This window comes from Mauremys mutica, chromosome 5 (genome assembly GCF_020497125.1).
Source record: "Mauremys mutica isolate MM-2020 ecotype Southern chromosome 5, ASM2049712v1, whole genome shotgun sequence".
NCBI lineage: Eukaryota > Metazoa > Chordata > Testudines > Geoemydidae > Mauremys > Mauremys mutica.
The window spans coordinates 93,399,975-93,414,600 of NC_059076.1; the positions used below are offsets into that span (position 1 = coordinate 93,399,975).

General features: G+C 40.9%; 1 protein-coding gene across 9 annotated transcripts in view; it reads right to left on the reverse strand.

Moving 5' to 3' along the window:
• The window catches only part of FIP1L1 (factor interacting with PAPOLA and CPSF1), an 81,275-nt gene that overhangs the window by 4,943 nt on the left and 61,706 nt on the right, over positions 1-14,626 (reverse strand). For 8 of the 9 annotated variants that reach the window (XM_045018151.1, XM_045018150.1, XM_045018153.1 and 5 more), the window contains one exon: positions 11,145-11,364. In XM_045018151.1, coding sequence (XP_044874086.1) covers positions 11,145-11,364 — 220 coding nt within the window. The remainder of the gene's footprint in view (positions 1-11,144; positions 11,365-14,626) is intronic. The other variant, XM_045018152.1, reaches the window with a different exon arrangement.

A 14,626-nucleotide genomic window follows, 5' to 3' on the forward strand; every position in this document is an offset into this window, starting at 1 on the left:
TAAGGCTTAAATCAGACAGTTCCATGACCAGTTTGAGGAGTATGGGGTAATACTTAATAAGCTACATGAAACACACATGTGTTTATTGTGTTGAATCTACAACACTCTCTCACTCTTCTTAGGTGCCCAACACCAGAATAAGGTGAAGTAGTTTCGCTAGAAAAAGAAACTTTGCTGAATCCCAATTGTAGTATACAACAGAATCTCAACAGTATAATGGATTAGAAATTAATGAGTTTACCGCTGAATTTCCCCTCTACTGTGAGATGCTGTGAAGGGAAAATGTCCATAACCAAACTTCCATTCCACTACATATTTCCTCACATCACAGCCATTCCGCTGAGAGGGAAAAAAAATGTTGACCAATCAAACTCTCCCACATCAAACTTCTTATGAATTTAAGCAGAAAATTCTGCAAATATCAACCAAGTTTCCAAAACATGTCATACTGAGAGAGGGCAGCCCAGGTTAACAATACTATACAAGAGACAGAGCTGACTAAACTCAAAGAGGACATTAGGCTCTTGTGGAGTGGAGCTGCAGTGGGGCACACATCCACGTGGTACAGCACTTCAGACATTTCCCAACCTATGCAGTGTATACAGCATTAGAAACGCTAATTATTTAACATTATTAACTAATTAGCAATTATTTCTTAAGCATTAAGAAAGACTTGGTGGATAGTTCACATTACTTTTCTAGTTCAAGATTCCAATCCTGATTTGGCCTAACGTGGAAGTGTGTCCTAATCCTGAATAAATTTAGCCCATGTCACAAAAACTAAACAGGACAAGTCAGTCTAGTTATGAGAGGCTCAGCTCTGGAATAAAAAGGTTGTTTCAGGTCAGAATTGAGAAGCACTGATAGAGCTTACATAACATCTGTCGAGCTCTAGATACTGCTTCAGTCTTTCACTTAAATGATCAATTTTAAAGTATGTAGCCTTTCTATCAAAAAGAGTAAAATGTTTTAAATGTCTTAATAAAAAAAAATGAAATTGATAACATACTGTAGGTTGAGAAAAAGGAAGTTTAGGTGAGCACTCATATGTGCTCATATGCACTTATACTTCTATGTGCTTCAAATATTATAAATTATAAACTGAAATTTCACCCCATGTCTAAAATCACAAAAATGTCATATTGGCATTAAAATGGGTAAGCCAGGTCTGAAAAGAGAGAGAAATTGAGTACCAAATTTTAAATAACTGGACAACAATTCCCTGAATGAAGATACCCTTGAAATAAGAATGTTCAGCACAGTTCAAAGAGCTTAATATTTTTGGTACTTTGTAGCAAAACACAAAGCCAGGGAGGAAAAAAATAATAATTTAGTGGATTTCCCCCTACCTGAGATCTAGTTCCCAAGATCAAAAAATTGCTGATTAATGTCTAATGTAAAAAGTTAACTTTGGAATATGGAATGTTACCTCTGATGAGTTTAACATAGGTAGTCAAATGCCTGCTATGTTTTCAAGTTTAAAAAAATGAAGACCAAAAACTTTCATCACACCTTTTTCATATTCTGTATTTGCCACAGAGAGCTATAGAAAATTATTTTAAAATATTCTAGAGGTTTCAAAGTTGACCCTCTTTTTTATCCCTCTTATTTAAACAGTTTGAGATCTTACCACCAAATGACAACGGATTCAGCAAGAACTATGAAAAATTCTAAACATGACCAAAACCAGCTTTTCTACATGTAAAACAAAAATCACAATTTGAATGGTCCAGTATGTTGGGACCTTCCAGGCTAGGGATAAGACCTGTGTGCCCCACTGGCAAGCTAGGAATTCCCCTGTCACTTTACACCTGGTTTCCATCTGTAGTCATTAGGCACTTCCTATGTGCTTGTAGGACCACATCCCTGAGGGAGAGGATAAGAGGGTTAGCTACTTTGTGCAGTAACTGAGGTTTTTCGAGATGTGACCCTATGGGTGCTCCACTCAGAGGCAGCTCTAGGTATTTTGCCGCCCCAAGCACGACAGGCAGGCTGCCTTTGGCAGCTTGCCTGCGGGAGGTCCCCGGTCCTGCAAATTTGGCAGCATGCCTGCGGGAGGTCCGCCAAAGCCGCAGGACCAGTGGACTCTCCGCAGGCATGCCGCCGAAGGCAACCTGCCTGCCGCCCTTGCGGCAACTGGCAGAGCGCCCCCCGTGGCTTGCCGCCCCAGGCATGCGCTTGGCGTACTGGTGCCTGGAGCCGCCCCTGGCTCCACTTTAGGTGTGCTGGCAACCCCTGCACCCTGTGCCTGGGATTGGATATCTTTGGAAGCAGTGTCCATTGGTCTGCATATGCGCTCCTCCCTGTCACGTGCTGTGAGCAGCGTCTATATAGCATGATGCAACCCAACCACCCTGTTTCTTCGCCACTGCCGAGTCCGTGTAATGGAGCACTCACAGGGACAAACATCTTGAAGAAACTCAGTTACTGCACAAGGTGAGTAACTCTCTCTTCTCTTTGAGTGGTGTCCCTATGGGTGCTTCACTTTAGCAGTGTTGGAAGGTTGAGGCTTCAGAGTAGTATTGAAGAGTGAAGATAGGACGATGTGTCCTAGTAACGTATCGGATGTTGAATCATGGGTGATCACATAATGTTGTATGAATATGTCCGAGGAAGCCCAAGTAGCAGTCCCACAAATGTCCATTATTCAGGGCACGTTATTCAGGAAGGCTACTGAGATGGACAGCAATCAGGAAGAATATGTTTGAGTTCCCGCTGAGGTTTGTAGATTATCTTATTCATAGCAATGGTGAATGCATTGAGACATCCATTTTGAAAATCTTTGCTTTGATATTGCAGATCCTTTTGACATTTCAGCTGTAGAAAGGAATAAGTGCAGTGATTGTCTGAATGGTTTAGGTCATTTGAGGTAGAAGGGTATGGCTCACTTACTTCCAGTGTGTGTAGCATTGGCTCATGTTTGTTTTTATATAGCTTGGGGAAGAATGATGGAAGGTGGAGCGATTGGTTCAAGTGAAAGGACTTTGGGTAAAAATTTCAGGTTGGGTCGTAATGTGACCATATTCTTGTAGAAGATTGTATACGGGGTGCGCACCATGAGGGCACCTGTTTTACCCACTCATTGAGCAGATGAGAAAGGCATTTGCATAGGCAGGTGGATATAGGAACAAGAGGCCATGAATTCAAATGGTGAGTTGGTGAAGCAGCGTAGGACTAAGATAAGGTCCAAGACGGGGTTGGATCTTGAACCTCAGGATATTTTGGAGGCCCTTAGAAATCGTATTATCATAGGATGGGTAAAAATGCAGTGGTCTTCTACTATGCAATGGAAGGTGGTGATGGCAGCCACGTGTACGCAAATAGAGTTCAAAGAGAGTCCATATTTCTTCAGTTTGAGAATGTAGTCCAGAACGAGTGGCAGAGGAGCATGAAGCGCTGGAATATGCTTAGTGTCACACTAGGATTGGAATCTTTTCCATTTGTGTAGGTAAGTCTAGCAAGTGGTTGCACCTCTACTATATTAAAGGATTTCTTGTATGTCTATAAAGCAGGTCATCTCAGGAGCTGGAACCATGAAGGAATCAGGCCTTCAGATGAAGAATTTCCAGGTTGGGGTGGAGAACTGTGCCTGCATGCTGAGAGGAGGTGTGGCTCCGGGTGAAGGGTTATAGCAGGACAAACCACCATGCACAGGAGATACGGGTACCATATTTGCTGGGGCCAGTTCGGAGCTATCAGAATGACTCTGCCCTATTCTACTTGCGTTCCATGCAATAAGGCAGGTGTCACCGAGGGATTGGTGGCCAAGGCCCGCCCTCATGCATAAATGTGAGCATTTGGCATTGTCGGGTGTGGCGAACAGGTCTATGCTCGGAAACCCCCATTGGTTGAAAATAGTCTGTAGAGTTGGTGGGTGTATCTCCCACTTGTGATCTTGTGAGAACTTCTTGCTTGACGAGTTTGCTGTGGTGTTCTGGTGGCCAGGTAGGTACATGGCAGAGATATGGATACCATGTCGGATACACCTTTTCCACAACCTTATGGGCTTCAGTGCATAGGGACTGAGACCTGGATTCCCCTTAACCTATTGATGTAAAAATTCTGGGAGCTGTAGAAAGGCCAAAGGATAGTACCTTGTATTGATAATGGTCCAACCATAGGGCAAATCTGAGAAACTGTCTAAAGGGTGTATAGAGATGTGGAATATGCATCTTGGAGATCGAGGGCTGAGAGCCAGTCCCCATGTTGCAAAGCTGGGATTATCAATTACTAACACAACTATCTTGAAGCACTGCATTTTAACTTGTTAACTTGTTGAGGTACTTCAAACTGATGATAGGTCTTCATCCGCTGTTGTTCTTTTTTATTATGAAGTAGTTGGAATAAAAGCCTTTCCCTCTGTGATGGAACAGGACTAGTTCTATGGCTCCCAGTTGCAGAAGATGGCTTATTTCCTCCCATATGGTTGTGAGAAAGGTTCCTGAAGAGAGACGGAAAGGGGGATGGGTGTATGGAAGGGAGAGGAACGGAATGGAGTATCCCTTGTCTATAATTTCCAAAACCCACTTGTTGGAGGTGACTGTCTGCCATGGGGAGAGAGAGCTCAGTGGTTTGAGCATTAGCCTGCTAAACCCAGGGTTATGAGTTCAATCCTTGAGGAGGCTACTTGGGAATCTGAGGCAAAATCAGTACTTGGTCCTGCTAGTGAAGGCAGGAGGCTGGACTCGACCTTTTGGAGTCCCTTCCAGTTCTATGAGATAGGTATATCTCCATATATTTGAGGGGAGGAGTTCAATCCTTGAAGGGGCCATTTAGGGATCTGGGGCAAAAATCTGTCTGGGGATTGGTCCTGCTTTGACCAGGGCGTTGGACTAGATGACCTACTGAGGTGCCTTTCAACCTTGATATTCTATGAACAGCTGCCAAACTGGTGAGATAATGTGGATGGTTACTGCATTTGATTCAGGGGGAGAGCTCTCAGGGCCTCAACCTAACTTTCAAAACTGCTGCTTGGAGGTGGAAGGATGAGGAGTAGTTGACTGAGCTGGTCCCTGCTTATGTTTAGGAGGGGGTCTCTGGCATCTATGTTGTGGGCTGTAGTATCGTTAGAGGCCAAAAAGTGGAGGACGAGAACTAGCAATAGTTTGATATCTACCTTGTTTTTGTTTTGGTGTTGGTGTATAAATGCTGAGGGAGCATAGCGTTGCCCTCAAATTCTTCAGGGAATGAAAAGAGTTGTCAGTATGCTCGGTGAAAAGTTTGGGACCCCCTGACGGGATATCCTCCACTGTGGTCTGTACTTCTTTGGGAAACCCCCCTAGATGTAGCCACGAGGCGTGTCTCATGACTATAACTGTGGATATGGATTGGGCTGCAGTGTCGGGAGCATCCAGAGAGGCCAGTAGCACTGTTTGTCCCAACAGCTGTCTTTTAGTTATGACTGCCTGAAATCGCTCCTTCTTGTTGTCCAGGATATGTTGCAAGAAGTCAGTGAACTTAGAGTAACGCAAATGGTTATATTTTATAGAAGCGCCTCGTAAGTAGCAACCCTGAACAGGAGTGTGGTGGATGAGGAGGCCTTGCAGCTGAAGAGGTCTAGCCTCTTCCATTCTTTATTGTAGGGGGTTATCCAAGAATGATGTTGTTTCTCTCGTTCACTGCATTGACTATGAGGGAATTAGGAGTAGGGTGGGAAAATAAAAAAAAAAATCTCTTTTTTGCAAGGACATCTTTTTTGTCCACCCGTTTGCAGACTGGTGGTATGGATGCAGGGGTCTGCCAGATTACCTTAACTAGGTCTAATATGGCTTCGTTGACAGGAAGTGCGATTCTTGCTCATGTGAAGATCTGTAAGATATCTAACAACTTATGTTGTTGCTCACAGACTTCCTCTAGTGGGATCTGTAGAGTGTCCGCTACACTTGTCTGTATTGAAAGAGTTCTTGGAAGTGTCTGAAGTCATCTGTAGTAGGAGGTGGTGGCATGATTGCCTCATATGGAGAGAACATATGGCCAGTGGTCTGCCTTCTTCCTCTAATTCCACTTCTTGCTCCTTCAGAAATTCTAGCTCTGGCTCCAGGGGCCTGGATAGCAAGGAAGATGAAGAGCGACTATTTAAGGCCTTCCTGTGAGAGGATGGTTGAGGAAAGGATTGACTATACACAGCCCATGGGTCCCAATATGGTCATTGTGGGGGAATAGGCATGTTAGGTGGCATCCTCAGGTGCCCATACCAAGGACCTGGTTCAGTTGTTCACTCCCGTTATTGGGGATGTGTATGGGATTTACGATGCACCATGCTGTGGGGTATGATGGAAGGTTGTGCAGCGGAGTAGTCTTTGTCGTCCTCTTCTTCCTCCCCACTGGAAGGGGGTGGGGGGGGGAGACAGTTCTAGGAGGTGAGGGAGAGTGTGGTAGTGCATGCATTTCTGGGGGAGAGACGTGGATCGTGGTAGTTCAGTCTGAAGGAGAGTCTACTCCAGGGTGTCAGAAACTGCCAGGTCTCTCGGGAACCTAAACTCCTGAGGTACTGGCATAAGCATCATTGGCATCATGTGTTGAGATGTCCTAGAATGAGGCATTAGTGTGAAGCTTGTCGGTTCCAGTGGTACGGCAGACAGGGTGTAGCTTGCTGAATGGCCACCAGGTGGTGCTGAAAGCTTCATCGATGCTGAGGGCCTCGGAGCCGTATGTTTTGGTATGGAAGGCGGAGCCAACAAACATTTTTGCATTACCCTTGTTGGTTGCACATGGTGGAATCCTCTCATGTTGTCCTGCCCTCTTAGGGTCTTTGGGTCTGCCAATAGCGCCGGTACCAGAGGTACTCACGTGGTCAGAACAGCTACATCTCAGTGAAGAAGACATGGCAGCCACAGATCTCGCTGGGATGGTCTTTTTTGGGGTGGGTCCTTGGAGAGTGAGCCTGGAATGCACATTTTGTCTTCTGGACAGGAGAGAGCAGACTCCCTTCACAGCGTGTGAGGAGTCGGGGTCAGCAGTTGATGATGCCAAGGGGGGTGAGTGCTGCAGAAAAGAGGTCTCAGGACAAGGGTCTGAGGCAGGCCATAATGTGTTCTTCATCATAATTAACTTGAGTTTGAGGTCAGAGTCTTTTCTGGTCTGTGCCTGTAAGTTAAGGCAGCGGGAGCAACTGCTGATATATGTGCACCGGGAGAGCCCATCACTCAAGGGAATGGCCTCACAGCAAGAGAGGCATCTTTTAAAGCCAGGGGATCTGGGCATAGTCCCGTGAGGGGAGAACTTCCCGAATGGGAAGGACTCTGGAATCTCTACTAGGAAATAACAGAGAGGGAGAATAAAAGAGGGAGAAAAACTGCTAACAACTATCTTAAATGGAAACCTAAAACATCTAAAGGAACTACAACGAGCAATGAAGGACAGTTGAGAAGGAACTGACTGATGTTGGGTCGCACAGTGGTATATAGATGTCGCTCACAGTGTGTGACGGGGATGAGCCCGTGACGGGGATGAGCCCAACAGGCACGGCTACCGAAGATCTCCAATCCCAGGCACAGGTACACCAGCACTCACAAAGTGAAGCACCCCTAGAGACACCACTCAACAAAGAATCTAATATTTAATCAGTGCTCTTTTTAACAGAGAAATCCAAGTGTGATAGGATCCCGATAAGCTTCCTTTCGCTATCTCTTCCTAAGAGGTTGAAATTATTCTACCTCTTCAAGATGGTCTGCGTGACATTTTCAGTCTAAAGCCACCTTGGCTATAGGTAAAAAAAAAACAAAAAATTAAAACAGAGCAATACAATTAGATTTAAAAAAACTGTATGCTTAGCATATTTAGTCAAACTCTGTAAAAGTTAATTCCAGATAAATACAATCCATGTTGTTACAGTAAAAAAAGCAATATCCTAGATTTCTAGAATGGACTCCTGTACCAGTTTCTTTCTAGCCCCCTAAGCAGGACACATGTCTGAGACTCAACCATATCACCTTCCCTCCTCTCCAAGATCCAAGTCCTTTGTAATGGTTACCCTTTTTGTCATTAAAACTATGACAATCCATCATCCCATCAGGCACACAGCACTGGATTACATCAGCAATTCAACAATGAAATGGTTGATTAGGTGTGCCATTGGGAGGGGGGAGATGAGGAGAAGTGGAATAGTTTATTCTCTGTACAATAGCTATTGTTACCTATATCTGCCTATCATCATCATTCCTGTCCATCTCTGGAGTTATTCAATTTCCTCTCACACAACCTAAAATTGTAAATGCTTTTTTATCTTGCTCACACCTTAGTCATCCTAAAGTGTAAAGCTGACTGGATCCTGGTATGTATAACAATTTTCTCTGGCTATATATGTCAAATTGAATCTAGCTCACTGTGCACCCTAAGAGAGAGAGGGCTTATATTTTCTTATTACTCCCTCGTTTCTTTATTTTGCTGTATCTCAAAAACAACAACTGACAGGTAAACATGTCTCACATTCTCCTTTTCAATAATTTAAAGCTGATTTTTTTTGCCCTGCAGAGTTGTGTAATATTGGACCTTAAAACCAGTCACTGGTGCAGGACTGAACAAATACAGCTGGCCTTGGGTAATGGATCAGTGGGTCTCAGAGCAAGAGCAGAGATTCCATGACTTCGGACAAAAGGAACCAACATTTCTCTGCCTGGTAGGTAACTTAAAGTAATAAACTATGGGTATTTGAAGCTGCTCACATTCTGATTGTCAGAAATATTCCCAATGAGAAATGGATTAGTGTATAGAGGGCAGTCAAAGGTGTATGACAATACACAGAACTCTGTAATAAAAAATTATCGTGATTCCACTATTTTATCATATAGGTGATACCACTGCATGTGCGCACACACAATATTTGAACATACACACATAATAACATTAGTGTACACCCCATTACACACACCCACGTATTTTATGCCCACAATTTTCAAATATGGGTGCCTAAAGGTCAACATCTGAATCCATATTTAGACATTAAATCAGAAATGGGCATAATTTTAGAGGTTCTGAGAACCTACAACTGCTGTTCACTTCAATGACAGTTGAGGATGCTCAGCATACCTGAAAATCCCACTTCTATTTAGGTACCTAATTTAAGGCATCCATATTTGAAAGTTTTATCATAAATTTTGCTAAAACCCTTCATATTGATTTAAATGGTAGAATTCATTCTTTATAAGATACCCTGCTAAGAATGAGTTCCAATACAGGCAGGAAGTCAATCAATTACTTGCGCTTTACATTGTTAGTGATAACTAACTTTAAAATTGTACCTCAGCAGAAAGTAAGACGTAGTCTTTGCCCTGAAGAGATTATAATCCAAGAAAGAAGGCATCATTTGAATTTTTATATTCAGAGGGGAGTACTATGGGAAGAAGGTGGCAAGATGGTTGTGGGATCATTTTAAAAACACATTAACTTGCACATTTCCAGTAACATGCACTCTGGTTATCTTACTGGTAAGAAATGCAATAGAACACAGATTTTTCATTTGCAGGTCCATTTAGCCTCATTTTAGTTTTCCCTGCACAAAACATGATACCTATTTTATATCTCACAGAAGTATTGTTTCTGGTAGTTTTAAACAGACAGGAAGAAAGACACCAATGGTAAGTATTCTTTCCCTGAAAATTAATGCATCTTTGTGATGTGTGAAGTTCTTGTTCCCTTCTTCCTCCTCACAGATGTTTTTATTTTTGAAAAGTGAATGAAACTGTAAATAAGCTTAAAAACAACATTACCGTATGTGAATTATATGTCCTTTTAAATCTTCTCCCACCTTCTCTGTTACTCCTAAATCTACTTTTTACTAGTTAAGGGCCTCTTGGTTCCTTATAGCATTGTGGCAGCAGCTTTGCTGCAGATGGTGGATAATTTAGTCACATTTAAAAAAAAAAAAAAAAAAAATGCTGAGGCCTCCTCTCCCCCCTCCTTTACTGATATCTCTGGCAGCAACACAGAGACTTCACTGGGCCTGGAAGTCATTAAGGTTCATTTCAAGCACCCTTGAATGACCAGCCTTCTTTCTGGCCTTCAATCAAGCTGCCTGAGAAACAGATGTTTAAATTGGACTTAAATTCTTAAACACTGACCCTGTAATTTGTAAAACAAAACACAGACACAGTACAGGACCACAACACCACAATGTCAGTGTCTGCACAAAATAAAAACTAAGTTTTCTTGCACCTAATTTAGATCTTTAACAATGATCTTATGCCTGTAATGATTGATAAAGATGATTTAAAAAACAACATTTCTCTTAACTAAGGTAATACTAATTCCTTGTGTTCTGCTCAGATTCAGCAACGTAAAACAATTAAGGTGACAGTCTCAAAATCAATGTAATGGCTAATGTGTATATCCTGTAAACATGAAACTGATCAAAACAATTAACTGAAGAGTCAAGGGACTAATCCCAAAATATTTTGCAACCATTAGAAAAGCACAAAAAAGTGCCTAAGCAAAGTAAGTTTATACTAAGTTAAGTCTATAGCCCTCAACTTATTTGTGTCACATCCAATTCAACATTAAATGCTCTGTTCTTGTGCACAAAGACATACCGAAGATAGCAGTAGTGTCTAAGTTTAATCACTTAAAAAATAAAAATTATTAAAGAGTTGAAATGTCAAAGGAGTTATCTGTCTGAAAACAAAAAGTTCTTGACCTTTTAGTGAAGCCTGCAGTTCACAAATAAATAGCTTGGACAGAACATTATTCATTCCCAACTACTCACAAAACCCACCAAACAAATCAACCCATTTTTAGCATGCAGTAATACTACTGTTTCAAATTAGTCAACTGTAGGTGGACATTGCTCTTAGAAAAGAAGTAGAAATTCCAATTGTAAAATAATAGAGAACCCACAGATTCCACAGTTGTTTTTGGAATTAATGAGGTCAAAGAGCTGCTTCTCTCCCTCATACACAAAGCTTAAATCACATTCTTAATGCCTGCAGCCCTATAAGTAGTTAGTACATAAAGTATATTTTTACAGTTTTGTTTTACATTTGGAAATTTTAGCTAGTTTCCAACAGAAAACAAAGGAGAAGGAGACTCACATCCTCTCGTCTCTTGAGACCATACAGCTGCACACCAAGGGTTTTAAGTGTTGAAGCACACTACCTAATATGGACACAACACTTAAACACAGTATTATAGTTAACTATTTTATTACTAACCTGTTGAAAACACTTGGAGTTGGGCTGTGATCACGTTCTCTGTCTCTCTCTCTGGTACGTTCTCGTTCCCTATCACGATCCCGATCACGATCCCTCTCTCGGTCTCTCTCTCTTTCTCGTTCCCTATCTTTCTCTCTTCGTGCATAATAATCCCACTGTTTGCTGGTGTCCACAAGACTAGGCCACGAAGGAGCAGAACCTGCAAGGTGCGGAAAGGTGACTAAAGAAAAAAATGCTGGTATTAGCAAAAACAAAAGCTGGTAAAATATAGTATGATTCACTCTTGAAATGAGAGAGAGTTTTGTACATGCACAATTTTTCCATCACAAGTCTACATATTACTTGAAACTAGGTACAGTATTTTACTATGATGGCAATCCAAGATCTCAGACACTCTTCTGTTGCATTTTAATTCCGAGGATGTATGGTTACCAGTATACATTGTTTCTTCAGATATATATCATGCAGAATGTCTGAATTCTAGGTCACTACAAATAAAACGGTCACACAAACACTTCCTAAGAAGGATCAGATTTTTTTATGTGATTAGCTTAGTTTTACTTTTGCAAAACAAACGGAAATAAAATAGCTAGAACAAACATAGAACCTTTTAAATGATGTGGCTCTGGAAGTATAATTAAAAAAGGGGGAGGAAAGAGTGTTTCCTACTTTGGTCAGTTTAATTATTTTAAAGAAAACGTTATGGAAGTAAAAAGGTACGCAAAATAAAAATAGTTGCAACTAAATGTACAATTTTTGACAGTTACATTCCATAATTTTTCTCAAGAGTTCATATTCTACACTATATATTTTTCAAAGCATTTCCAATTATAGAACATAATAGTAAATGTGGAAGTCTCTTCTGTAAATTAGCCTTGGGGAAGCTATTATAACTAGCTAAAGGAAATAATTATTTTGTTTATCTATACAAATATACCATTCAAATAAACGTTCACCAGAACCAGTTACTACTAAAACATATTACATTTTGAGAAAATGAAATATGTCCTTCAGTTTAAGACTTTTTGTAAAATACAATATACTTGTTTAGAGGAGAAAAATTTTAACCAGACTTCCTGATAAGAAAACATCCTCTTGCACTCAAGAATTTTCTGTAACCAGCAGTGGGATAGAAAGACTCTCCAGTATGCTCTGATGTCAGGAAGAAACCAAAATGATTAGAGACCTGGCTTGGTAGCCCTAAGATAATGCTCAATGGGGCAATTGGAGTGCCTCATTCTACCCCACAGTGACTGCTTTATTTTACTGAGACACAGCACTCTCTAGTGGACTTAGGGTCTCAAAGTTAGGAATTCCTGAGTGCTCTTATCTGCTTTGCGACCAACTCACTCTGTGTGGCTTTAGGTAAATCAGTTTAACTGCAGTGAGTTACCACTTTTCTCCATCTGTAAAATAGAATAATACTTCTCTAACTCATGTGTTGTTATGAGGGCAAGTTAACTGTACAGAGCTTTCAAAAATATAAAGTGTTACATAAGTGCACAAAGAGGCAACACTAATGGGTTCTGACAAGAGTCATGTTCAGTCTTCTTTGTCTAAGATGCCTATGAATGTGCCTGCAGCAGGGTGCTTGAGCAGAAGTGTAAAATGCTGGTTCGCCAAGGGCTCCATGAACTAATACAAAAGATCCTTTGAGAGGGGGAAGATGGAGGGAGGGAGGAGGAACTTCAGCCTTAAAATACTATTTCCCGTGACAACCCATATAATGCATAACAGCAGCAATACAGTGCTTTACATCTACAAAATGCTGAACAAACATTAGTTGATGTTTGAGTTTAGGAATATAGGGAAAACGAGGAGTTAAAAAAAATCCTAGAACAGTGTTTTGTTTATTATGCTGCCGAAACTGAAATTCTTCTATGTAAGGAAAGCAACCAGAAATAGCAAAACATACAAAACAAACAGCTGGACTTTAAAGACTGCTAATTTCCTTAACTTGTCATGATTTCAACAAGGTATGTATGGTCTCCAGGGCTTGAATACACTGGATGAGAGAGACTATTCTAATTTTAAAATATGATATTATACTTACTAAATTATATTGTTTACACAAATTAAGTTGCAAAACACAAACAGTAATGATTTTTACTTATTATGGAATCTACATCCAGGCTGATTCTGTCTGCTCCCCCCTACGCAATAACTACAGTGATTTCCATATCCTGCCAGACAAATACCCAGAAAATTCATCTGACATAAGCAAAGTATGTCATTTGCATCTCAGTGACCTAACGTGACCCAGTGCTCTGGCTTTATATAGCTCTGATTGCAGCTATTCAGATTTCATCTATAAGAGTTCTCAACATGCAAAAAGTTAAAAAATAGAATTGCTTTCAAACATAATCAAGATTAGTATTTTGGGTCTTCTACTAAGAACAAATTTAAATATTTTGTTTCTTCTTGATGGATTTGTACTAAACTTCATACTGAAACAACGCTACTGATAATTTTGGCAATTGATCTTTGATTATCAGCAGGTAAGTATGCCCAGTGATCTGTGATGGGATGTTAGATGGGATGGGATCTGAGTTACTGCAGAGAATTCTTTCCTGGGTGCTGGCAGGTGAGCCTTGCCCACATGTTCAGGGTTTAACTGATCGCCATATTTGGGGTCGGGAAGGAATTTTCCTCTGGGCAGATTGGCAGAGGCCCTGGAGGTTTTTCGCCTTCCTCTGCAGCATGGGACATGGGTCACTTGCTGGAGGATTCTCTGCAGCTTGAGGTCTTCAAACCACAATTTGAAGACTTCAATAACTCAGACATAGGTTAGGGGTTTGTTATAGAAGTGGATGGGTAAGATTCTGTGGCCTGCTTTGTGCAGGAGGTCAGACTAGATGATCATAATGGTCCCTTCTGACCTTAAAGTCTATGAGTCTATTTCTAGATTGGGAGAGAGGAGTAGCAAATAAGGTTGGTGATTGTTATTTCAGATATGGGAAACTTTGATTTATTCAATACAGCTGGAGACTAACTCTGCTTTGAGAACAGTTTCATACAAATAAGACTATACTGTGTCAATGTACAATGTACAATAACAAAACATTAGCTGATCTTATTTGTGTTGTAGAAAAAACTGTTTTTAGAACTTTTTTGCAATACTTACACTAAATTTGTAATTCCATTTTAAATGGATAGAGAACATTAGACTGGGAAGAGTATCAGCACTCACAGACCTATGAGTAAACATCACCTCAAAACCCACAGTTAGAGGGAAGACCGGGGCACCAGATTAGAAATTCTGATCACGTCTACCTCATTTTTCCTAGAAGACCCTATGGACAACTGGAGAACTGATAGCTTTATGACAGAGAAATTAAGTGATTTTAAACTGTTGAAAATTTTGTTTTTTGTTAATACTAATACTACTGCAACTTTCAAGAGAAAAAGATGTATTTCTTAAGGATTCAAGCAACTCTGGTCCTTTCAATTAAGAACTAAGAGAGCTCACAATCCACATCTCA